The 25756-nt window shown below is 38.2% G+C and overlaps 1 protein-coding gene and 1 long non-coding RNA gene across 2 annotated transcripts; one reads left to right on the forward strand and one right to left on the reverse strand.

The window, feature by feature from the left end:
- The first annotated feature begins 8358 nt into the window (after positions 1-8358).
- On the forward strand, positions 8359-9898 carry LOC106937015 (uncharacterized). Its single transcript, XR_001422288.1, has 3 exons — positions 8359-8373; positions 9560-9561; positions 9780-9898. It is a non-coding gene; the product is annotated as an uncharacterized LOC106937015 (long non-coding RNA).
- Positions 9897-25722, reverse strand: LOC106937014 (membrane protein FAM159A-like). The gene is made up of 3 exons (XM_015018306.1): positions 25462-25722; positions 22711-22847; positions 9897-13901 (listed from the first exon to the last, which is right to left on the reverse strand). The coding sequence occupies exons 1-3, from the start codon at positions 25641-25643 to the stop codon at positions 13714-13716; spliced, it is 507 nt and encodes a 168-aa protein (XP_014873792.1). The 5' UTR covers positions 25644-25722; the 3' UTR covers positions 9897-13713.
- Between the last annotated feature and the right edge of the window lie 34 nt (positions 25723-25756).

A 25756-nucleotide genomic window follows, 5' to 3' on the forward strand; every position in this document is an offset into this window, starting at 1 on the left:
AACGTGTATCTGGCGCTTCGAGAGAGAAATGTGGTCTAGAAATTCTGAAAACACTAAAATTTGAAGTCACTCCATTCATTTACATTTTGTGAAGAAGGAAGTTGCGCTCAGTGTCTTCTGCAGAGGTTCTTGTCATTTTTTTCAGTGGTTCTTGGTGCAGTGCTACCCACAGGTGAGGAGGGTAAGCAAATTGTTCAAAGGATTTGGATCATTTGACACAGTGAAAGCCAACCACACCAGGTGAAAATGTAACAAATATAATTTTGGTTCCCAACTGAACTGAGTCTACTGGACTATCAGGGGTGAAAACGCCCTTAAATGCATCGCTTAGCAATGGCTGGATGGAACTAATGAGTTGCTTTGGAATCAAAGCTCAGATGAACCCAATTTTACTGCTCAAAATTATGAAACAGATAATGAATTTCAAGTAACTGAATTCTCAAGCACTGAAGTTTGTGTCCTCAGAGAAAATGAAGGATCTGAAAGGTGATATAAGCCTGAGTGACAGTGTGTCAAACAGGGATAGAAGAAGTTTAAGAAAACCAAAGAAACAACTCAAACAGAGGAAGAGGTTGAAGCTCATGTGGACAAAGTAGATGAAATAAAATCACAAAGCTCCACAAGTGGGAAAAAAAAAATCCATTACGAAAAAAAAAAAAAACTTCAAATGTGGAGTTCAGGCTTTTTCTCCTTCTGTTGATACAAAATCATTTGTTCCATAACAATGGAACTGAGAGATATGGAAAAGGGAATGTTCTGATCCAGCGGCGAGGCCAAAAGAACATCCAGCATCTTAACAGTTACATTGTATGCCTGCAACTAATAAACATCATGTCATCAATGTACCAATATACCAAGAGAGAACACAACAAAACATGAAAATATTCAAAATATGAACCACAGCTCATAAACCTGAGGACAGCTATATCTATGTTGAAGTTGCAGCATCACCAGACAGGGACTTCTTCAGAAATATTCTGTAAGAAAGAATCAATCTTTGTACATTTTACATTTAGATATCAATTTCAAGAGCTTTGAGATAATGGGACAAACTTCATTGGATCAGAGCAACAGTTAAGAAAATCTCTCTTTCCCACCTGGAATCTTCTAGCATGTGTAAGCTCAACGGCAACAGAAACAAGTTCAGCACAGGTCTGACTTGTTCTGGAGGACATGGGTTAACGGATATTTACCTCAGTTGTTTTGGACTAAACCCAATGCTGTACCTGGTGACATGGCGCTCATCATGGATGCCCTCATAGCGCCTCGCAACTCTGGCTGAATGGGAAGAGTTTTGGAAGCTTTCTCAGACAAAAGAGGTATTTTGAACAGGTATATCAAGCAAAGAACAGCAGCCTAGACCGTTTATATCTAAACTCTGTCTGCTTCAAGGCTGAAGATGGATGAAGAAAGTGCAGGAGCATCTGCTGAATGGGACTCATGAACTTGCATTACCAAACTGACCTCTGAGTTAATCCTGACCAGACGCTGAACAAAAGAGATCATGTGGAAAAACAATTTGAGTCTTAACAAGCTCAACCTCCTAAGAATGTAACTGTCATGGTGAGTAGCAGTGATGCTATGAAACGATTAATGAAAAGCAAAGCTTTGATGCATCTGTGACATCAAGCTATAGAAAAAAAAAAAACATCCCATTGAAAAGTCCTGTTTTCTTTTTTTTAAGAGAAAGAAGCTTTTATTTAACTAGAGAATGTTCCTGATAAGGTTGTTCCACTTATTCATAAAGAATGTCACAGCACAAAAACAACTCCGAGAAGTTTTCATAGCATTCTCTGAGTCTTAAATAACATATTGTCATGAATTGAACAGTGGTTAACATTCGAGGACATTGCTCTGAATTGGATTGAATCATATCTGACAGACGTTTATTATTACAGTTTGGGAGAATGTTTTTTCCTCTGCAGCTCACCTCAGTCATTCCTCGTGTACAGGCTGATCTTGGGTCAGTCCTCAGGAAATAAATGAAGCTTTCCATTGTTATGCAGGTCATTTTTGAAACAAATAATTTGTGATGTCTTGCGAATTTCAGGACTTTGATTAATAAAATGGATCTCACCCATCTGAAAAATTTGTCGGGAACGTAATTCTTTTTTCTTCTAATTGTGAAGCTAACTTATTCCATTAAAATGGTACAAAACAGATTGTGTATATTCATCAAAAACAGTAAAGTTAACAGCAGCTGTGTCTCCATTACAAATGTGAGCAGGTATTTGTCTATATTCTGCTGATGTTGAAAAAATGCAATTTTGCAATCACAGTGTTTCCATTAAATAAGAAAACACATTAAAATCACAAATGAATAAACTTGTTCACATGATAAGTCATTCAAAATCATGGCAGCGATGGATGTAAACAACTACATGAGATTCATCATTCAGAGGAGACGCTGGCATCTTAATCAGCAGTTTGCAGCAAAGAAACCCCATCAAACAGTCACATTTGGAGTTTGGGCCGTTTGACGAAATGAAAAACAGAAATAGATTATTTCTCACCACCTTGTTTAAGCAGACAAGAATAACTCTTCCTACTGGTGCCGTTATGGATATGAGGTGCTGGTTGGAGCTGCTCACTCCTCCAAGGTCTCAGACATGTTGACAATAAAAAGGAAGCAAAAGGTGCATCAAGATGGCAATCTGAAAAATCGATGACTTTTATTATTAATCAAGGGGTAAAAATTGATTATTTTAAAAGCTTTCTGAATGTCCTTATAACAAAAAAGTTTCAGTTTTAGTATGAAACAGGTTGTGAAAAAATGGCTTTGCACTTTGAGAAGCATCGATGCAGAAAGCAATCAGTGCATTAATGAATTTTGGTCCAGTTTTCTCCATTAAATTCAAAACACACAGAGCTGTGGTTATAGTTTCCATCTGGTAGAAAAAAACACCTGAGATCAATCTAGGCTTTTTAGGATTCCAATAGAGCAGTAACAAAGCATCTGGATCCCTCCTGGAAGTCTTATGTGAAAGAGATTTAGGTATTTTGTCAAAGAGTTATGATATCGTGTTTTTGTTTTGTTGTTGTTGTTTGTTTTTTTTGCAGTAATGCAGAAAAAGCTCCACAGATTTATTAATCCATCTATTTCTCCCGCCACATATAGCCATATGGTGTGGATCATAACTGCAGAAACAAGATGTGAAGTGGCTGAAATGAGAATCCTCCGTATGCTGGCTCAGCTCAGTGACGGCTGAGGAGTTGTTTCATCTGGGAGGAGACCCCCGGGTCAGACCCACAGCAGGCTGGAGAGGCCTTACATCCCTTCTGGCCTGGGACCACTGCTGGACTCCAGTGTTTGCTCTGTCTCACTCACGGTGTCACCAAAATAATGCTTTGAGCAGATAATTATAGGAATAAATGAAAGTGCCTAAAGTTGCTGGATAAATTCAGTTTAAAATTCAAATGCAAGAATCACATCACACAGATCGATATGAAGAATATAAAGGTTGTGCAATAATTGACATCTATTTACACAGAAAGGAAAGAAATAAAAAGTGCCTTCATCACAGACCAGCTTATGGTCATGACAGAACTGCTGTGGCTGAGAATGGAGCTAAAATTATACAGCTATTGACGAGTAGCAAGTTACATGACAAATAATCCATAACACTGACTTAGAGGAAGATTTGACTGCTGCTACACAAAGGAGCAGCTGCCAGAAACCTTATTGAGCCACAAGGACTGTAATTCCAAAAATAAGTTGTTTTCTAAAGACCTCTGAACTTAGAAAAAAACATGCTGCTAAGAGCTGATAGATAGTTGAACCTGGGAGTTACAAGTGAGGCCAGTATCAGTATTAAATCTTAGCATAAAAGTCACAAAGCTCTAAGTTGATTATGATAAAACAATGTGTTTTAACATCCATATCCAGCTAAGTCTTTAAAATCAAGGGAATCATTTCTTGAGCTGTGTGTACGGTTGTGGGCCGTCTACTGACCGGTTCTGCTCTGCCAGAACAAATGGAGATTCTGATACTTTAATGTTCATGAGGTTCCCTCTGGGTACTGCAGCTTCCTCCCACAGTCCAAAACCATGAATGTTAGGTTAACTCTCAGGCATGTGTGTGTGTGTCTGGTTGTTTTTCCAATTTCAGGTTATAATGCCAGTTTTTAAAATGTTTTTTATCTGAGGAAACCAGTTACTTTGAATGCTTACTGCAGCGATCCCTCACACTGAGGGAGCCTGTGGTAACAGCAGAGAGGAACCGATCCATTTTTAAAAAGATTAAGGTATAAATAAAATAAAGTCAATTGTTTGTTGTTATACTTTAACAAGCAGGTAGAATAGGTGAAATACGGACACATTACTTTACAAAAACATTTTACTTTAAGAGAAATATTTAATCTGATCGCTGTGTTAGAAACATAAATGTCCACTTTTGTAAAACATGCCTGCCAGCATCAGCATCTTGCCTGATAAGCATTGTCATGACATGACATGTTGACAAGTCTGTGTATGTACAAGGAATCTTTAGTAGCATGATGTCTCTGAAAGAGTATTTCCTTTAACTGCTGAATATTTATCTGCCACTCTGTGAGCTTCAATCAGAAAATACAAAAGGAACAGAAATATAATGGGATTCATTCTTTGAATGCTTAAATGGGACTTTAGAACACAAATGGCTGGAAAGGTGTCAGAAATGTCCGGGCAGCATCCATGGCCAAATATCTTATGTGTTTACAATCCTGAGCGGGTTGGAATGTGAATATGAAACTGGATGTCATGTTGAAAAGCTTCTAGCTCACAATCCTGCTAAATTTAATTCAGGAGTTTTCTTCTTTTAAAACCATTTTCATTTGACATCTCTGGGGGATTTTGCAAAAGTGAATATTTGTATGTTACTCATTTGCAGGGGATCTTACCGCTATTAAAGTGCCAGCTTATTGTGCTGTGAAAAAAATCAGACCATAAATCATTCAAAACTCCATTAAAAAAATGTGTAATATTCTGAGCAATTAACCTGAAGAACAAACCAATCTGTTCTAGAGAAAATTAAAAGAAGAAAAAAAGGATTCTGGTCACACAGATGACCAGAACATAGCTGACCCTAAACTAACTTTGTCGAAGCGCCTTTTGATTAATATTTGTTCACTTTGCCTTACAAATATTCTGGTCCACATTGTCTGGACCAGAACTTTCACAGATGATTCATTTGAGTCCACTGACTCTTGGCCAGATTTAGCTTTGGACTCAGACTATGCCATCCCAGTCTTCTGTTTTCTAGCAGAGGCTTAAAGATTTTAGTCGATGGTCTGATTGGTATTTGGAATTATTCATAACTGCTTTCACCTTGACAAATCCCCAGTTCTACCCAACGCAAAGTTACTTATTCATTTGGCTAAAAGAGGTAGAATAATCTCCAGGAAAAAAGGCAGTCAATCTTGCACTATGCCGGAGATTTTTCTTAAAGTCAGTACTCTGCACTCAAAAGTCAAAGATGGAAACAGAACTGAAGCAATATCTTTGCATCTTTAAAAAGATTGTTCATAAAAATGAGAGTGGGGACCCAGCAGCCAGGGTTATTAATCTGTTTGGAGCATCTTGGTCAGAATGGGGCCAGTCTCCTGGTGAGTCACTCTCAAATATTAAATTGTTTGCATCCTACAGAGCTGATGACTCACAATACCCAAAACATTGTCTTTCAACGAATGTTGTCTGTGGACACATCAAACCTCAGACTGGCTGAATTTATTGTTATTCTGTGCTTAGCAGCATCAATAAAAGTATGATTTTAATGCAAAGACATGTATCAAAGTCTAATTTTGTCTGCCCGTTTTGCCAAGGATGTTTCTTTCTTTGCGGACATGGTGGATAATCAACACCTGTGGTTCTGTCAGACTCCCGCTAGAACGACTTTCCATGCAAAATCTCTCCCTAATTGGAGCTACTCTTCCCCTGTGCATCAGGACATCTGTAATAAAATCCTGTGATGAAGAGGACTAAAAATAAAAAAAAGTCAGTTTTTGTCTCTCTGATGTTACAGTGAAATCTCTTCAACACAAAGAACAAAACGGGCTTCTGGAAAGAACAGAATGGTGTTCATATTAATCTGGGGATTCAAATGATTTGACTGACTTTTTTTTCCAGGCCCAACATCACAGGATGATCAAAAACAAGAACTGGGAAAACCAGCCTGAACTTACTTTGGATTTTCTCTAATCCACAAAAGAGCAAAATTACGAAAAGAGGCTCCAGTATGATTACATGGACCCTCACTCATACTTTGTTTGATGTTCATTTGAAATTTGCTCCTCCACCACTGAGATGATACCACGACATCTGACCCCTCTGATTGGTGTTCATTACTAAGATAGTTGAATTCCTGCATGGATTCAGCTTTTCAGAATAGTCCAGGCTCAGGACTTTATGGAGTATTCCAGAACTTTAATGGCACAGTCATTGTTTCTTTTTGAGCAGCTTATTGTGCCAGACTTTAACATTGAGAGTCCTGCATGGTCAAGCTTCTTCTGATAATAATGGGTTTGTCAGGCCACATACCCCTCTAATCTGTTTGTGTTTCGTCTTTAGTGAGCCACATTGGGATTTGGGGTGTTGAGTTTATTTCAAATACACAGCGATGGAAAGGAAAGGAAAGGGAAACATTTAAAAAGAGGTAGATAAGAATAGAGATGAGAAAGGAAGATAAAGAGAATAAGAAAACCTTAGAAGTCTGTTTCTACGCCTGCAGAAAAAGAGCAAAATCAGAACTGACAGCGACAAACAACGTGTGCGTAGGAAAACGTGACAGCCTTTACTGCTTACTGCTAAAAATCTCTGGCACTACCTGAAAATGTTTCACTAAACGGTTATTTTACAGTTTTTATTGTTTTTAGTACTTTTTTTTAATATTAGGACCTTCACAGATTGAGAAAAGCAGCAACTTCAAAATAAGAATGAACACAATATCTTCTTTTGTTTCATGAGATTACTAAACAAAAATCAGTGGGCTTGACCTTTAGCCCTATACTAAATATGTATAATAGTGACCCTGTGTGGGTTAGAAAAAAATCGACAATGAATTCACACTTTTAAAGTTATTTGTTTTGTTGAACATTCAACTGGGAGGGGAGAAAGTACAGAAAAGTAACTTTTACCAATAACTTTGATGCTTCTGAATGTTTAAAGATTTCAGCCATGAACTGTGGCCGTTGAGCTTTAGTGAAACCCAAAGCTTTCTAACACTGAGCTGCACCTGCAGCAGAGCTTCAGGATGGAAACTGTATAACCCACCAGGTTCTGTTTCTCCTGAAAAGAAATGAAGCTAGTGGAAAATCTATGAATAAGTTGAGAGTAAATGATGACAATTTGCACATCATTATGAAATTATGTCTAAACTGCAGGACGAAGATGCCCTTGTATGTTTTCAGCCCACATTTTATTTCATGGCAGTCTCTATGGTAGAACTTGGGAGTAATCCCATCCAACAAATGCTAACATAGATTGCATCAGAAAAAATCTTCAGTTTGTACCTCACAGACTGTAAGGTACAAACACACAGATCACACAGAACAAGGAGTGTTCAAGTAAAACAACATTGCACCTGCCTTTTTCTCCCTGTCTCTGTTTTCTCCCTTTAAGGCCATTTTAAAAAAAAGTATTCAGCAGATGCACTCCCTCACTAACCTGCTGCATTTGCTGGATGTTTTTCAAGGCCTCCTTCACTAAAACTGAACCTTGCAACTTAAAGTTCTTAGTGACTCTGTCAGCAAGAACTTTCCTACACGTGAGGCCATTTTGATATCATATAACAATAGCAGAAAGTCCTTTTTTAGAGGGAACTTTTGCCGATATTAGTCTTTTTGTTTTTTTACGTATCGTATCGGTCAGATAAATAAAACTGGGTCAATGTTAATGGTATTTATTTCCATCTTGTTGCCATTTTCCTCAGGAGATAGGAGGAGGCCGGTCATGTGGTCTCTGTTTGGTCATATGATAGTGATAGCGTCACAAGATTGTGGGAAGTTTAACTGAAGCATAGAAGCAGTGGTAAAGATAGCAGTGTGGTCGTTTTTTCCAAGGTGTTGAAAAGGAAGTTATCGGCCACATCAGCAATAATACACATATGGCATATTATTATATTATGCACTCAGGTCTTCATGATCAAATTCTTTTATGAAGGGATAATAAGCCTCACCCAGCCCTTAAAATCACCAAGATACCCCAAAATTGTTTCAAGTTTCATATTAGCTTTTAAAATGACCAATAAATTGGCAGTCTAGAAAAAAAGAAGCAAAACGTTAACACATTTGCATCCCAAAGTGCCTCATGGTTTAAACTGAACTACATCTGAGTTGGTTCAGACCAAACTATGTTCTTTGTATGTGCTGAATAGAATATAAATGGTCTCTGTTTGTATTAGTTAATATCAGCTCCCACCACTATGCTGGATGAAGGCAGATGGACTGAGGCATTCTGTTAGCGTCTGTCCTTTAAATAGATTTCTAACCTTTTCTGTCTACAATAAAGCACTTACTTTTTTTATGCTGTCATAGCAACGATTGTGCCATGCATTATTGCTATGATTATAAAACATATCATGTCTTGCTTTGTCATGCTTGTCTCAAGTTTTAGCTTCCAAAGAGGATAATAACAGATGAAACTCAACAGGGACGCAGAAGGCAGAAAGAGGAGTAGATCTGCACAAATCCCACAAAAAACAAAAAAAAACAAAAAACTTTAGAGTAACAAGGCAACAGCAAAAAGTCACTCGTTTCCCTCCTAATGTGGAACAGAAAAACAAACTGTTTTCTCATACCAATAAGGCAAAAAGAAACTATTCAAGAGGAAAAAAGATTAAGTAATTTCAGATTTAATGAAAACAACCCACAAAAATATCATCAGAATGGAAAATACACACATAAAAGCAAGAGGTACAGTAGCAAATATTCAGTACAGTAATATCAAACATAAACATTTGTGTAAACAACATTAACTATATTGAAAGGTATTTACATTCATGAATATTCTTAAAAGCTGCATTTGTGGTGTTGTTCCAAGACTCGAGCATTAGGTTGACAGCTGGCTCTGAAATTCACCCAGGTCCTTTCCACAGCAGTCATATCAGAGTGGAGAACAGGAGAATCCATGTGTCACAAGATTTGTTTCTTTCTGACTGCACAACACAACTGGACAAAAAGGTTAAAGCAGGTAGGCTTCAACCTTATCTGCCACAATGTGGCACCACGTGGCAGCGTGGTGCAGCAGCTCTGATGAGAGTTACTTCATTTAAATACCTTATAGGATTAATAAAAGCTGGATTGTAGGTAATTCTTAGTTTTAGCATTTACTGATCAATATCACAAGCCAAATTTAAAGCTTAAATGAAAATTGCCTTTTACTTCTTAGTGAGCTAAGAAGTAAAAATTCCTTGGTGTTCAAAATAGAAAAGAATCAAACACAAACTTTTTGAAAATTAGATGCTTGTCTTTCAGTATTGCCCTTGATATGTTTTGGGTTTACATTAATTTATATATCAATTTTTGACAAAAAAAAAAAATCTTATTTCATTTCTTTCAAATACTGCATGATTAGTGGATTGTTAAAGATGTTAAAATAAAACAAACAAAAATAATTGGTAACCTAAATGTTCATAAAGACTCCTTCATGTTCATGACAGGTGTTATGTCATATTTATGACAATGTCATGTCAGTCTTATGCACATCCCTTCAAATAAAGTGTTAACAAAAAATGCCTGAAAAACTACATTTGTAGTTTGAATTTTGGTGGCCCTTGAGGACTTTCACCTTGACTATTTTGACTAAAGTATGTTGTGCTATTTTAATTGATTATCACTTCAATTTTCAGAGTTACTTTTTAAAAGCCCATCTAGGGACAAGTGCTGCGAATTAGCTGTTGCTATTGCACTATGATGCAAACATGGGACTGCTGTTTTATTCAGTTTGTCTATGTCGATGTGTGTCTGTCCCTATCAAATAAACTTTATAATTTGGCAAAAAAAGATCCATATTACAGTGACATGTTTCATGGCCCATGCTTGTGTGAAAGGTTGAAGTTACTGAAGGATCTCAGCTTTGCATAACAGTACTAACTTTGGATTAGATCTTATGTATGTGACATTCAATAATGCACATTTCTTCAGATAAAAGCCGATGTAGTGTTTATGTTTAGAAACGAAGCACAGCCTCACCTGCACCTTAATCACATTGAGGTTTTTGGTTTTCCTGTACCTGTCTTTTCAAATCTAAAATCAATTCGTAAACCATGAGATGAGTTTTACCAATCATACATCAGTTTGTACCCACTGATGGAACACTTTGTATCTGCTGTTTGGCAAAAAGTTATTTATTTAATTAGCTTTCTACATTCCACTCGGTGTTCTGGGAGGAAATGTTGTTCTGTGAGGTTGCCTAGAGTTCTGTATATCTTATATGGGGTGAGACTGTGGGTCAGAACCAAAATGAATGGAAAAAGTGTTTAATACAATGTTTTCAGAAAATAACATGAAAATAACAGTAGGTGAGATTTGTGTATTTTTATGGAATACACAAATCTCACATTTGTGTATTCCAAATGGACATTACCTGTCTGAAATGGTCTGTTAATGGGTATGAAATTAAAATAGAAATGAGGAGAATAGTAACACGAAGGAACTAAATGGTGCTATAAATAGCTAAGTAAAGCAGAACTTAATAATTTGTTTGTTTAAAAGACGAAAACTAATTTGGAAGTGATTTGTACTATTTCTGTTCATAGGCGCAGTTTTCCTTTGAGCCAAATGCTAACAGGATGGTTGGAGGCTCACAAAGCAGTACTAGCTTGTTTGCTTATTAGCCCAAGACACAAAATCACTTTGCTAGCATGTGTTACAGCTCATATTTTTACCTTCACTGTACAACTTATGTCACATAAAGCCATTTCTTCTTCTATGCTGCTAAAAACAGACAATCGCCAAAGTTCAGGAGACATTTTCTGCTTATTTTTAGGTATTGACGCAAGTTCCTGAGATCTGAAATAGACGCCTGACATTCTTTGGTCAAAAAGCCAACAACAAAGAACCAAATCTTGGTTTTCAGCCATGAGTGTACATAACTGAAAACCGTGTGCATCCACAGCGAAGAGATTTAGAGAACGCATTGAGGCACTTAACTTCATTCCATCATATTCTTCTATATTGGTGAGTAGTTTTCTATTCTTGATTCAACAGCCAAAAACTACAATGTGAATGTACATTCAGGTTTAAAAAGGCGTGAAAAACATTTTCCTATCTGAACAAAAGCAACAGTGATAAGCTTATACAACAAGACGCCACACAGATAAATATTTAGCAGCCATAATAACCTTTTAATACTTACATTTCCCTCAGCGTGAGTTCAATCTTAGATAGCTGCCACTGGTCTATCTATAAAGAAGAGCCCCATTTGTATGAATGACGTGAACTGGTAAACATTTGTGAAAACAGCCAGTTCAAAAGGATCAAATCCCTGCAATTCTGTGTTGCTCAATTTATCAGTAGTATCAGTCTGTTCATTTTTGAGGGCCCAAAAAAATGGGCCCTCAGTTGTGCTTTCTCCTGATTTTGTTGAAAGCACATTTCAACAAAATCAGTTTGTTGAAATGTGCTTACCCTATTTTATAATATCCTTGGTGAAATGCCTGTGAGCAGTGAAGACACTCAAATGATACTCATACATCTAATTCTGATTAAGTCCACATTTAGAACTGGGACAGATGACAATGGAAATGTATAGTTAGCTTGCTACACCAATCAGCCAAAACTTAAATAAAACTTAATTCTTTAAATACTTTGTGTCGGGGGAACTGGTCTATTATGGCCATGTGCAACGTGATTGGAGTTTGTAAATTGGCTTTTTCAGCAGAACTTTTCAGCAGGATTACTAATGCTTCAAAGAATTGGCAATGGAATTTACGCTTCATTTTTTTCCTTCACTTTTCAGCAACCACTTTAATATTAGCAGAAGAAAAATGGTCTGCTTGGCACTTACAGTTTGAGCTGAGAGAGTGACAAATGCTTAACATTTAACAAAGACCCCTAAAGGAGGGTCTTTACCACATATCATTAAACTACATATCTATTAAAACCAAATAATTTAGTTACTTACAGTTTTGAAATATAAGTTTGACTGACTAGAGCAGAAACACTTACGAAAACTCGATACAAGTACGTGTAGACATAAGTTTAAACATTGCTTAGGTCCAGATTTACAGCATCTGGCTTCTTCAGAATGTCTAATGTAAAAGTGGGATTAAAAACAGAACAGTTTTAGACTGCAGGTGCAATGGAAATATGTTTGCTTATTTTCATAGTGTATCTGTGTTCTACTTGTGTTCTATATGTAATACATACACAGATTTTTTAGAGGGAGAAAAGATCAGAAATGGACTGTTCAGACTGCCGTGAAAAAGTTGGATTTTCCGGCTGTGAATGCAGTCTGCGAAGATGCAAAAGAGGATCAGTCCCGCCAATATTGTTAAGAGGGAGAACCGTATCGTTCCACTGAGGAACGTATAGAAATTGACATAGAGTTAGATTAGAGTTGGTGATAATCTGGCACACGATTACAACAGCTGTGCCAACAGAGTGTAGAATAGAATGGCTGCATGACAACACTCTGATAACATCATCACCTGTATCCAAGGTGGAGGTGGTGCCACCTATTACTTATTTGATCTGATATTAATAATCCTCACAACAGACAAATATTGTTTCACTCATTTCATTCCACCAAGCTATTGTGTGCTTAACCTTTATGAGTGTATTTTTGAAACCCAAGGTGCCCTAACAAATTGCATGTTGTGGTTTTTCTAGAACTGTAAAGATATTAGACAGTTTAATCATCAAAATATGTGCTTTCAATCCTCATTTCCCCCATAAATGTATCCCAATATGACCAAAAAACAAATTTTGACATCTTCAGGTTGTAAAGGTTTTCCTCCTTTGATACCAGGGCTATACAGAGAAACACTATCATCCCTGAATCCTTAAAAATAGAACTAAAAATACACACATGACATTAGAATGGTGTTAATGTTGGTACTGTTGAGCTAAATATGTACGCCTGTGTAAATGATGCAAGAGAAAAGACGAGCATGATGTGCTAATGGACTGTGATTATAAAATCTATTCAGATCTCGAAGAATACTGACAGCTTTTAGGGAAATGAATCTGGATTTCTAGAGCAGAATATGTAAAATTACAGGATAGATGGTGATAAACAGCCTTCACTGCTCACATTGTTTTTTTTCTAAATAAAAGTACAAATAATTAAGGACATGAAGTAAATCACACACCCAAATAAGGGCAAACACACTGGTTTTAAAAAGCAATCCCAGAAAAGCTTTCCATCCGCCTGTTTAGTTCTGACAAACTCCACCGGAATTTCAATTATTTTTGTTCATTGTTATGGGCAGTATAGCTTCCTTTTTTTTTTATCAAGACAGATACAATAGAAACACTTACTTCAATGTTAACTAATTAAACAGCTATAAAACTAAAGCTCAAATATTAAACGTTAACTGTCAAAAATCTGACTTGCAATTGAGGTTTTCCCACAGATGGGGGCCACAATAAAATGTTTGCACTTGCAGTTTGGTTCTGTTGAATTAAATAATGATAATGTATTTGTTGATAAAATACAAACAACAACTCAGATTAAACTATAGGGGCAGAGAAGAAAAAGACATTAACACAAATCCAAAATTTAGAAAAACGTGTCGTCCTATGTAGGGTTCTCCACGTTGATGGATGTGACAGTGGCCATGAAGCAGCGCTGGAAAAGGCGGTCGGGGTCTGGCTGCTGGTTGTCACAGTCTAGCTTGCCTCTTACAAAGTGTTTCCTGAGGCCTTGTGGGCCAGCAGGAGCGCTGCTGTGGCTGGCTCCGGCTCCTTGTTGACTGATGATGGCGTCTGAAATAATGAAAAAACAAAAAATAAAAACCTGAGGATGGACTCAGCATGAAAAACATATTGCTGCTTCTCCAACAGATTTATCAAAGCAACTTAACCCATTTAAGATTGAATGGCCTACTGTGAGGAACACGATTCATAATGAGGAAGAGAATCTATGACACAAATGGCTCAAAGCCAGTAGTCTTGGTGTGACACTGAAAAATGGGACCCACGTACGTTTAAGCTGTGTTTCACAAAATAAAATAATTTTCTTAAAACCAAACTGAGACCAAGATAACATTTTGCACCCAAAACGGAGGCAGCAATAAAGATTAAACAGTTATTATCAACAACCACAGAATGTCTTAAAGTTTCTTTTGCTACTGGACACTCAGATTACTTTGTCTCTTCAGACATACCTGACATGTTTCCATGATATGCTTCTTAGTCTGAAAACTGAGAAAAAAGAAAACTTGAAGAGGTGTCACAGATGTTTCCAGAAGCAGCATCAAACAATCACTATGACGACGAACTAACATTGCCTACTGCTACTGGCTTTTTGCTTGACGATGCCATTCCAGGTGTAGGAAGGCTAGAAGGTCCCTCATCCCGGTCTGTGGCTGTGTGGGTTTGCTTCCTAACCTCCACCACCTCCATGATCCAACGCTGATGTCTGTTGTTTCCCCTTTTGATGATCTTGGCCCTTTCCCAATCCATGATGTGACTTTCCTGTTTACTGTGGTCCGCAGTAGCTGATTTAAACTTTTCTTGCAATGCCTGTGTTTTTTTTGTTTTTTTTTGGCTTGTTGCTAGGCTTAGGAACAACAGCTGTCACACCTCTGATGAAGACGGAACCATACAGTCGAAATGTCAGGTAATTTCAGTATCTAATGACAAAATCAACTTTAAGATTTTATTGCATATAGACACAATTAGTTTTATTGAAATAATAATAAAAGGTGAAAGCAGGAACAGAACGGCCTTTCAGGTCAGACTCTAAGAGACAGGATGGTAACTGACTGGTAACACAACAAACAGGAAGTTATGTTTTATCCAGCAGCTGGTTTCCCAGGTTTTCCTCTTCAGAGACTCAGATCTATTAGTGCATTAGCAGATAAGCCTTCCGTTCCTCACAAGACTAAAGATTTGAAAAGATAGTCTCACTCCAACCAATGAAATGTTTTTTCAGCATCAAATGACATTATTGCCTCACAGGTTTCTCTCTCTGGATGTAGATGAGTGGTATAGAATGTTATACTGGTGTCTGATGTTAAAAGAATATTAATCTTTTCTAAATCCTGTCTGATCAGGGATTGCCTTCTGAAGATGACATGCCAATACCTTAGCAATAATTTTTGTCAGTGTTAAGAAGAGAGGTAGGGCAATTAAAAACTGCAACTAAGCAGCTCTTTGCCTTTTTTGAACAATAAAGATAGAACTACTACCTTTGATGTCACAATGACAGCAGCAAGGCCATCCGGACTGGGTGCTTTCCTGCTTCTGAATGCTGACGCTATTTCTGTAATTGTCAGATCTTCCTCAAGCTCATTAAAATGATCAGCAGTGACAGAAGGGATTTGCAGAGATCTGAAAATGTTTTCTCAGCTCATCAGCGCCAGCGGGCAAGTCAGAACTGTACATTGATTTGTAAAAGTCTCTACAGCAGGAATTCATTTCTGCATCAACAGTGTGTCGCCCCAATCAACCTGTCTTCTTACCTTTTTATGATAGCTATCATTTTGGATACAAGATATTCAGCTTGTTGTGTAGAAAGAATATCAAATTCAGGTTTAGTGAATTTAGTAAAAAGGTCTGCTGTCGGATATCTATGGTATAACTCATCCACATTTAGAATCTCTTTGGTTAGTTGTTTAAGACGTTCCTTTTTGCCATATGAAATTGTTATGCCCCCCATACAGGTGTTCAAAGTGTCCCATAATGCCAAAGACGACACTCCTGGGATGTGATGAACTGCTACATAGAATTTACTTTCAGATGAAACATATTTCAAAAACACTTATTCTGAGACCAATAAGGCAATAAGGAAACTACTCTCTGCAGAGAGTAGTTTCATAGAGCGGCCCAGGGTCTGAGATGACTTTACATCCAGAATCACACTTTGTTATTAGATGCAACATTCTCCTATTAACACAAATATGAATTCTATATGTGAAAAAGTTTTATAAGAGAAGAAAGAATACGTGCTGGAGGTGGGGTTATGGAAGCACCCCACTGTAATTTTCAAGCAGTGAGTTAATGGACTGGGTAGATTTTGACAGGGTGCACTTAAAAGAGCATACGCTTTGCATCACATGTGATTATAAAATTGTGTATTGGCATATTTGGAAAATTAGAAAATAAATTGTAGAAAAATATAGGATCATCCTAATTCAGGAACATAAAAACAGGCCAATACTGGCAGTGTATAAAATTGTTCAATTACAATCACTATAGTGCCAAGCAGAATCTGAATGTACAACAGATTCCACAAATTGCACATTGCTGCTAATTATAGTTACTGGTGATGATGGAATGATGATGACCTCCAGCCAGTCACCTGTATTCCTCTTGCCCAACCCGTTGGGAGTGGTCAGTCACCATGTCTTTCTCAAGCTGCATCACTGGGGCTATCATAACTGCCAGAGAGTTGGAGGCAGGCTTCCTGGGCAGATTAAGGATTCTGATGTTGAACCTCCTAAGGATTCTGTCATTTCTTTCCCTTCGATCTAGAAATAGCCATGCATGTGTTTCTTATTTCCAGACTTGACTGGAATGGACTACTGTGTATTGGTATTTCTCAGTCCTCCTTGAAATGACTTCATCTTATCCAAACCATGGCTGCCCACCTTTTAGCTAATTCTTCATATCACCCTGGTGCCTTTTCCATTACATTGGCTCCATATTCATTGCAGAATCCAGTTTAAACTCTGATTGTAGTTTTGAAGGCTTTGAATGGTCTTGGCCCATCTACTCTAATATAACTCTATCTTATTTTTCAGTCCTCTTAAGGTTTTCTGTTCCATGTCAAGATATATGGAATAAAAAATTCACACTACTGATTTTTAGGATTGGTGAAAAAGTTTCAAGTACTCTTTTTTTTTTTCTTTTTTTTGCACTGCTGGGTTTAAATTTGTTGTAATTAGAGCTTAATACAAAAATAGAGACTTTTTAAGCTAACTGTTCTTCAGCTGATCTAAAGTTTAAGAACATTATCTTAAAAGTCTAAATTAACACACAAATCTGACTTTTGTTTTCTGTAAGTCTGTCGAGCCAGTCAGTCAAGATTGGACAAAAATTCAAAAGGTCTGAATAGATTCTGACTACAGCCCAGTAACCATACGTGAGACAAGAGGTCAGAGGATTCAAGCCATCTCCAAAGGGAATGTTTCCTAACACAAACTCGCTTGTGTGGGTTTTACGAGGCAGACATTGATAAGAAGGTTTCATTCTCTGATGGCAGGGTTGGTTCCCAGGTAACTGTCTTCTAGGTGGCACAGGGAAGGAGGCCCCGTAATTATCGGGAGCCTCTTCCTTTCAGTGGAACAAAGACGCTGTGGACAGAGTTGGGCCATTACATGCAGAAGTGGCAGTTTGAATCCCGCTTACAGGTCTGGCTCCTTCAGCAGGATTTCAATCGGGGGAATGTGCAGAATTGTACAGAATACGGTTGTGATAGTTAGAGCTATTCACCAGTGGACATCCACCAATCTGTGGATTCCTCTATTCACCGATGTTTCTGTGGAAAGTAACTCCAAATTATTTGCAGAAAACTCCTATTCACGGAATTGTGTCTTTATTTTCAAATATCTGAAAAAAGCATGTTTACCAACAACTCATCTATTTCCCTCAAGGCAAGAATGCTAGGGAAAACATATTGAACACTTTTTTTTTTATCAGATTAAATTTGCAGAGGAAGGTTAAAGCTTTACAAAACCCAAGATCTTAAAATGTTCAAAAACTTTGGATCGGTAAATCTCTATAACCTCTTTAAACATTTTACAACTTGCTGATGCTGGACTGTTATTCAGTGAGTTACAATCAGTGAGAAAGTGATTCAAAGAATTAACAAAGTTCAATTATTTCACAATTGTATGTATGTAATGTCATACATACAATTGTATGTATGTCTCATTTTCAAGAGAAAATGGGGAAGAATGGCAGCAACACATCTACCAATCAAAACTTCAGACATCAAAAATTAAATGAAAAGACAACAGTCCACAACAATATCCCACTTATGCCAAATGTAACTTCGCCTTCTTCAGTCAGTTTCTAACAGAAATGCAATTTAAGGACATTACAGCAATTATAACAATAAAGACCAGACACTGCCCCAGGTAGTGACTTCAGTAGCTAAACTCTTGAGTCTATTTCGTGGGTTTAATAGACAAAAAGTACTATGCATTCTATGGATTTTTGGTGATTTTTCTTGAGAAATCAATCGGAAAATCAACCAAAGGAAAGAGATATTTTATTCTGCAATAACAAGAGCCTTCCATGGCAGACAATGTATTCCTCTTTTAACTTCACAAGATAAAAATAGTGCAAGTATTTCAGTTCTCATTAATTAATGTAAAAAAAAAATGTGGTAGTGACTTCAGAAGACAAAAAGCTGGTGAAGTCAGACACACCGGTTGAAAAGGAGTCACTTGTCTGTCTGAAATTTAACTTAACAAAAAATGATCAAAGCACGAATAGAGAAAAATTCATGATGAAGTTACACTGTTTCCTTTTCATGAGCCACAAACACCAAACAGTCATCCATGTAGAAAGAAACAAATTACCCACAGTTTATTTACTCAACTCATTCATTCATCTTTTACACATTTTCTCAGGGCAAATCCAGTCCAACATGGGGACAACGTTGGGCTAATTGCAATACTAACAGACAGCCCCTATTAAAGGACCAGCATTGTTTTTTCCAGGCATATATGCCATTTTATAGCTCAATCAAGTAACTATGTTAACTTCAGTTGTTAAAAAAATGCTACTTATATCAAAGAAATTTGTCTTCATAATTTAATGCTTTAAAATCAGGCCTCTGTCTCCTTAAGAAATCCTGCTCTTTATAAAACTCCACCTTGAGGAAGTCATCACAACATGGCTATTCTATTAACCCTTTAACAATGTCTTTACCAGCGTTTCACTGAGAAGTAGCTGCTAAGAGCTAGTCTGAAGGAGCTGAATGGGACAGTCCTGGGTGAGTGCTGCTCTATGTAGAAGAAGCTCAGAAGCTTGGAAACTGTAACTTCGAGGAGGAGCTGAGTCTTGAAGGCGGAGTTAGGTCCACCCAGGCTTTTTGCACAGCTGAATGGTCGCCATGGAGATTAAAGGATTTCTCAAACATGCATAAAAGAATCAAGGCAACGCTTCAGTAATGTTTTTGATGAGGGAATAACATAATATGATGTAAAGCTTAAAAAATTGATCGTACATAACACTGCCCCTTTAAGCCGCTTCACACAGACATGTTGTTTTCTGCAGTATTTGTGTCCATATCCATAAACTCAGAGCTGTCTTTGTTTTCCTCTGGATGAAAGAGTAACACAGTTAGGTGTTGAGAACCAGGTTTTTCAATGGCAATCCATTTTCTTCAATCATCTCTGATGTATCCAGTACACAAACAGCCAAACAGATGCCATTCTCCTTCAAGAAGCCAATCTTCTCTCAGTGGACCTTTTGTTCCAATGTGCACATGATGCTGGCACATCTACTCTTCCACAACAAAGACACTTTGTGCTGTCAGAACTGCCTCTTTCAGTTTCACGTTTTTCTCTTTCAATTCCAATAAAGTGACATCTGTAGCATCTGTAGTTCCCTTTAACCAAAATGAAGTTGTGATCTCTGCTCCTTCACACATTTATTTAGGTTTGATAAGGGAGCATAGTTGGTGTCTCCAAATAAAGGGAAAGTTAGGATAATTTTTCTCTTAATAGAGAATAAAGTTGGTCGTTCAATTTTTTCTGCAGTTTGTAGGGCACCTTTTTGGTGGCTACTATACTCTATCTGTGATGTCCAACTCATCCAGGCAATGAACTCCTTCCATTTCACTGGAGCGTCCTCTAAGGACACGGCTGTGCTCCTGAAGCATCATCCCTTTTTGTGGGAGGCTGAGAGAAAACTCGTTCCATGGGAGCATGGGCAATATTCTGCTAAATAATGTTTTTGCTTTCAGGATTGAGAGACTGATGGGCTCCTTCAGACGCCCATCAGACCTCAATTCCAGAAGATAAAGTCAACCACTCAGTTATCTTTATTGAAAACCAAGCTATGTTTTTTTGTTGCTAAAATGGAAGGCATTGTGTTGTATCCTTATTATGTACAGCATATAGTTATGATCCTCATTTCCTGAGCTGTGATTAAAATTTTGAATGCATTCATTTTGATGTAGTGTCCTCTCTCTGTTATTAGAGAGAGGACACTACCTCTCAGCGGGATACAATGTTTATTACATACAGATGCAATGTATAGCTAGCTTAACTCCCTCTGAATGAAGAGTCCAATAACCGCTTCCTTTGATGCTCTAGTAATTCATCTTTTTCCACTGATGATTTCTCATGCTGTTTATTTCTTAACTGATACTGCAGCAATTTCAGAGGAGGAACAAAACGCTGCTGGGTTAAAAAAGAGACACTGAGATTAAAAAATGTCTTTCATTACTTTACTACGTAAAAACACAACTTAGAAAAATTATGTGCAAGACACGATTAAACTAAAAATGATTTCAAGACGTGAAGCGGCCACAATTTCTTCCATGGTACTCAAGCAGGTGGGTGAATAGCCCCTAATTACAAGTTTAATTGAATTACATATAGATAAGAAAATAAGAAAACTATAAAATTTGAAACCTAAATGAATGAACATCCGACAAATTACTTTAATGGCTCCTACAGAAACATTTACGGACCCAAACAGATGTGAGCCTTCATGAATCAAGCTGGTGATACAGAGCCCTGTTCAAGCCTCAAATGGAACTCAACAGGACTCATACAGAGCATTTCATGTAAAATTAGTGCCAAGAATCTTCTGTTCATTAAAGTGAAATGTTAATGTGTACATATCAAATACACATAGTAATACACAGCGTGACGGCGGCGATGGCAGTAGGAGTTTGAGCTACACTGGGTGGTATGCCCGTTCGGTCTCTGGGCAGCTTGCCTGCCCACGGCAACTGTGGCTACAATCCAGTAGCTTGTCGTCATCAGTGTGAATGTGCCCTTTACGATTTTGATCTGAATAAAGGGCATTATAAGTAAAATTGATTATTTGTATGTGAATAACCTCGCTCATGTGATAAGTCATTAAAGATCATGGCAGCGACGGATGTAAATAGTTATATGAGATTTATTTGTAATTCAGCAATGGCGCAAGCAATCATCATCTATCAGCCAATCAGAGGAGACTTCAGCATCTTATTCAGGTGTTGGAGCAACAAGCTCCGCCTACCTTGGAGTGGCTGTGTTCTGAGGACATTGTATTTGGCTATTTTACAGAGGAGATGCAGATTCAACACATCTGAATGACAAGCAACATTTTCTGAACTGTGTGATGCAGAGAGCTCTGGTGCAGCTCCAGCTGAACATTGTCTGAAAAAAAAACATCATCCTGCTACCACTTCCTATCGTCTTCTTTGTCGTTTTCACCAGTAGTAACTTAGTTGTTCATCACGTGACTCATGAGATGTGAAAAATGTGTTTCCTTTGCAATCTTTCTGAAATACGATACAGCTGAAAAACCATCCTAGCGCAAAAGCTTTTTATTGAAAAACTTGAGTTTTTTCAAAAGTAGCGTGCCTTCACTGAGCAAATTTATTGTCATAGTTTTAATTTACACTATTCTATGGATAATGGAAATGCATCTAACGTCTGTTTAAGGTCTCTTAAAACCGTGGGTTAACCCTGGTCAAATGTACAAAAGTGTATCTTTGGCCAGCTGGTTACACAAACAGATACATCAACCCCTGGAGCTGCCAAGTCAGCTAATCCAAACATTTTCAGAGTCTGAAAACTCTAAAAATGGGTAACAACCAGTTAAGGTTCATCAGCCTTTTAATTTTTAAGCTGGTTGACAACATTCATACTCAAGAATTCTTAGACTGATTGATTCATGTAAATCTGCATCCAGCAGCCAGTCATTTACTCTCTGTTCCTGCTTCATTCTTTCCAGGGTCAAAGAGGTTACAGAGCTATTGCTAACACCACAATATATTGTCGATCGTGGACACTGTCACACATCAACCACTAAACCTGACATGCATGAGTTCGGAAAAGAAGGAGCCCAGAGAAAAGCCCCACTGGCACAGGAATATCCTGAGACTCAAACTTGGAATATTTCTCCTACTTGGTTGATGCTGCTTGGATTTTATTTGACCTTGTCACAATGGGCTTATTGTTAGAATTTCAATCACTCTCCACTCACCAATTCTAAACTGAAATCATCTTTAAAGCATGCTTTAAACATGATTTACATAGTTTGAAACATCGTTTTAAGCACATCCCATGAGTAAGACGCCTCGAGATGCAGAGATGCACAGAGATAATCCTCTACAGCTCTATAAACTTCACTGAATTCTCCCCAAGATTATCCAAACCCCAGAGGGATGAACGCTGTGGGGTAACACTTAATGCCAAGTGTGTGAAGACAGACAGGCTAAAACTATTGACATTATTAAGTATTAAAAGTTTAAGGTCTTGAAAATACATTTACAGCCCAGTCCGTCTTTTTTTTCATCCCAACACTATTGTCAGTGGACTACTAAATAATTTAAAAGCATATCAATGTTTTAGTAGACTGGGCCCCGCACAGACCATGCATCTGGAGACAGTACCTGGTGCTCGAAGGGGCAGTCCGCTGTCCAGACCTCTGGGTTTGGTGGTGACAAACAGGTAGCAGAGGACGCACAGAGTGATGACGAAAGCAAGCAGGACCACAGCTGCAACGGAGAGACCCACAAGAGCTCCGAGGCTGCAGGGCACAGCAGAAGGAAGCTTAGAGCAGAGAACAACAGAGTGGAACTAGAAGGTTTTTTTTTTTATCTCCGCAGCACTTCGGCTTCCTGCAGGAAAAATAGTTTTGCGCCTCTTTTCCAATTTTGCAAAATAAAAGCTGCAGGTGTGTTGGGTAATTAAAGCTGACAACTTTCTTGTCTGAGTAGCAATGATAAAACAGAATCTGTTCTATGAAGAGAAAAATAAAGTCTGCTTATATTTTATTAGATCATTTCACGTGATTACCTTCATATTCTGCAAATACAAGAATGAAAATTAAGTCAAGAAAATCAGCCAATCGGAAACACGCTCCACTTTCCACGCAGCGACTCAAAGCTGGATGTCAGATTCTGATTAGTCTGTCCATTAAAAACATGCTGGATAATTTGGACCGAATGTGCTGGTTCTGTTGGTTTCACAGTCCGGACACACATACACACACATGCACACACACGCATACTCATACCAACCGGCTGAGAGCAACAGTCATTCAGCAAAAACTGAGCTGAAATATCTACGCTCATATTGAGATTCTGGTGAGCTTCCCAGGATATACATTATGCAGCATTAGAGTCTACAGCACAGCCACAAGCTCATTACACATAATGCCACATAACGATGCACAGTGGCCAGCATACACAGACCAGAGCCAGTAATTCTCCTGGACCTCAGAGCTGTTGCACGATCATGCCGGGACTATATTCATTTCATGAACATAGAAAAGCAAATGCACTCAGTGACTGCTCAGCTCATATACCATTTTTGGCAAATATGTTTTAACTACAGAGCGACAAGCAGCTCAGCTCCACGTCGGTCAAAACAGAGGTAGACACCTGGATTGATCCAAAGCTGCTTCCGCCTGCGTGGGCTGCAGGTGAGGAATGAAATAGCAACATGAATTACTTCATAAATAAATAACATGTCTTTGGGAATGTTTTCACAATCTGGCAATAATCATGACATTTCATTGAGTCCGTCTGGCAGCAACAGTCTAACCTTCAAGGACTTATTGTAACTACAACCGTGATTAACGTGTTGATTTTGTAAAATTATGTGGATCTTAAGACACAGAAAACTTTAATGCAATTAATTCACTTTTTTTTCTAACATACAAAGTTTCCAGAATTTTTGTATTCACGCATTTCTGGTACATCCGTAAATCTGATGCAGAACCGACATCCACAGTGAACAGCAGTGATGGACGACAGTCACTTCTGACTTGTGGATTCAACTCTGAAACGTCTTCAGGGTTATAAAAAAAAGACCAATGGAAAGACTCTGCAACTTCATTATGGGATCAGTGTACCCCTCTAGTTTCTCTGGTTTATGAAAAGAAATTAGTGTTGCAACAACTATGAAACTATTGAGAGTTTAAGAGTTGATTTAATACATGTAGAGTGCGAAGGGTACACTGACCTTGTAAAACCACTTCTGGTTTTGTCGTCCATAATTGCTGTAATTTTGGCCTGGCAGCCTCTCCTCTGTCAGACTGCCTCAGGGCAGCTATGGCTACAATCCACCATCGTGAAAGTGTGAATGTAGTGTGAAGCGCTTTAGGATCCTCTGGTGCTGATAAAACTCTATACAAGTACTGGCATTTACTTCTCTTGGTCCATTGGGAATGTAGAGTGTGCCCAATTGGGCGTCAAAGTCTGCTTTGAAAAACCATCTGCTGGAAAAAATTATTATGTTCAAGTTGTGCTAAAAAGAGTTAGCCTATCAGTGAAGCTATTCAAGCCTAAAGTAGCATCTCAGTGCTAAATATGTAGCAGCAGCACAGAGTCTCTAACATTAATATCAGCGTCCACAGTGCACATTTCTGAAAAAATTCATGAATGATCAGGAGTTCCTGAAACTCTGGAAAGATAAAGGGACAGAACAGAACTTTGATCCGATCTGATGGTTGGTATAACAGACTAAAAACAAAACTCTGTTGTTGAACTCTATTTGCTATTTATTCAATAATTCAGCAGCAAACAAGGCTTTTTTCCTAAAATAAACATTTTAGCTATTTTTTATTTATTAGCACCTGAATTGCTATTAATTGCAATTTATTAATTACAGACTGCAATTAACTATAATTAAACATTTTAATGGAGTCTCACCACTAAATCAAACTCCAGTGTCAACGTGATTCTGGTTTTATTACCAGTTTGTCAGCAGTCTGAACACACTGAGATATCTCAGCACACACATGCTTCATTTAAAAACTTGTTGAATAGCTGCTTTGTTCAGTTAATTATTAAACCTTTCATAAACTCACCAGCTCCTGCTGACATTAAGCAGCGCCTCGTTTATTTTACGCTTCATTGTTTGAACGTTTTTAATCAACCCAGAAGCAGTTCCGCTGTTATTATCTGACATAAAGCAACAAAACACGCAAATTCCTCACTGCGCGGAAACTCTGCAGGCTAAATGTCAGCAACACCTTCCTGAGCGAACCAGAGGTGTTCAGTTCAGCCAGGTCAGGGAGGAGCGCAGAGATCAGTCTGCTCCTGAAACATGTGGGCTGCTGACCTGAGCAACAGGCAGTTTGATCACCTCCTGAACCCAAACTGAGCTCCACCTGCACAGTCACAGTGATCCCTCACCTCAGCCACCACATGTATCCATACTCGTAGGGGAAGAAGCTGTTCGGGTCATCACAGCAGTACTTCAAGTCACTGAAGCCGCAGCAGAACACCGCTGTGGACTCGCCCCCCGCCTTCGGACACGTGAAGCTGTCCACGAACACCTTTTCCCTGGAGTGGTAACTCTCGCACACCGCGCTCATGTCAGGCGCACAGGACGCGCAGCCGGCCAGCGGGAACAGACTGCTCTCATTCCGCCCTGATCCAGCTGCTGAGGCTTGGCGAGAGAGAGAGAGAGAGAGAGAGAGAGAGAGAG

Source organism: Poecilia latipinna, unplaced genomic scaffold (assembly GCF_001443285.1).
Source record: "Poecilia latipinna isolate Pla-1442-1.1 unplaced genomic scaffold, P_latipinna-1.0 Scaffold2262, whole genome shotgun sequence".
Lineage (NCBI taxonomy): Eukaryota > Metazoa > Chordata > Actinopteri > Cyprinodontiformes > Poeciliidae > Poecilia > Poecilia latipinna.

Bases quoted from the DNA above. Each gene is read 5' to 3' on its own strand.
- LOC106937014 (XM_015018306.1), bottom strand. From the start codon at position 25,643: ATGAGCGCGGTGTGCGAGAGTTACCACTCCAGGGAAAAGGTGTTCGTG. The intron at 22,848-25,461 runs GTGAGGGATCAC...TGTGCCCTGCAG, and splicing joins GGATACATGTGGTGGCTGAG to CCTCGGAGCTCTTGTGGGTC. The intron at 13,902-22,710 runs GTACTGTCTCCA...TCATTATTTCAG, and splicing joins ACTGCCCCTTCGAGCACCAG to ACGCCATCATCAGTCAACAA.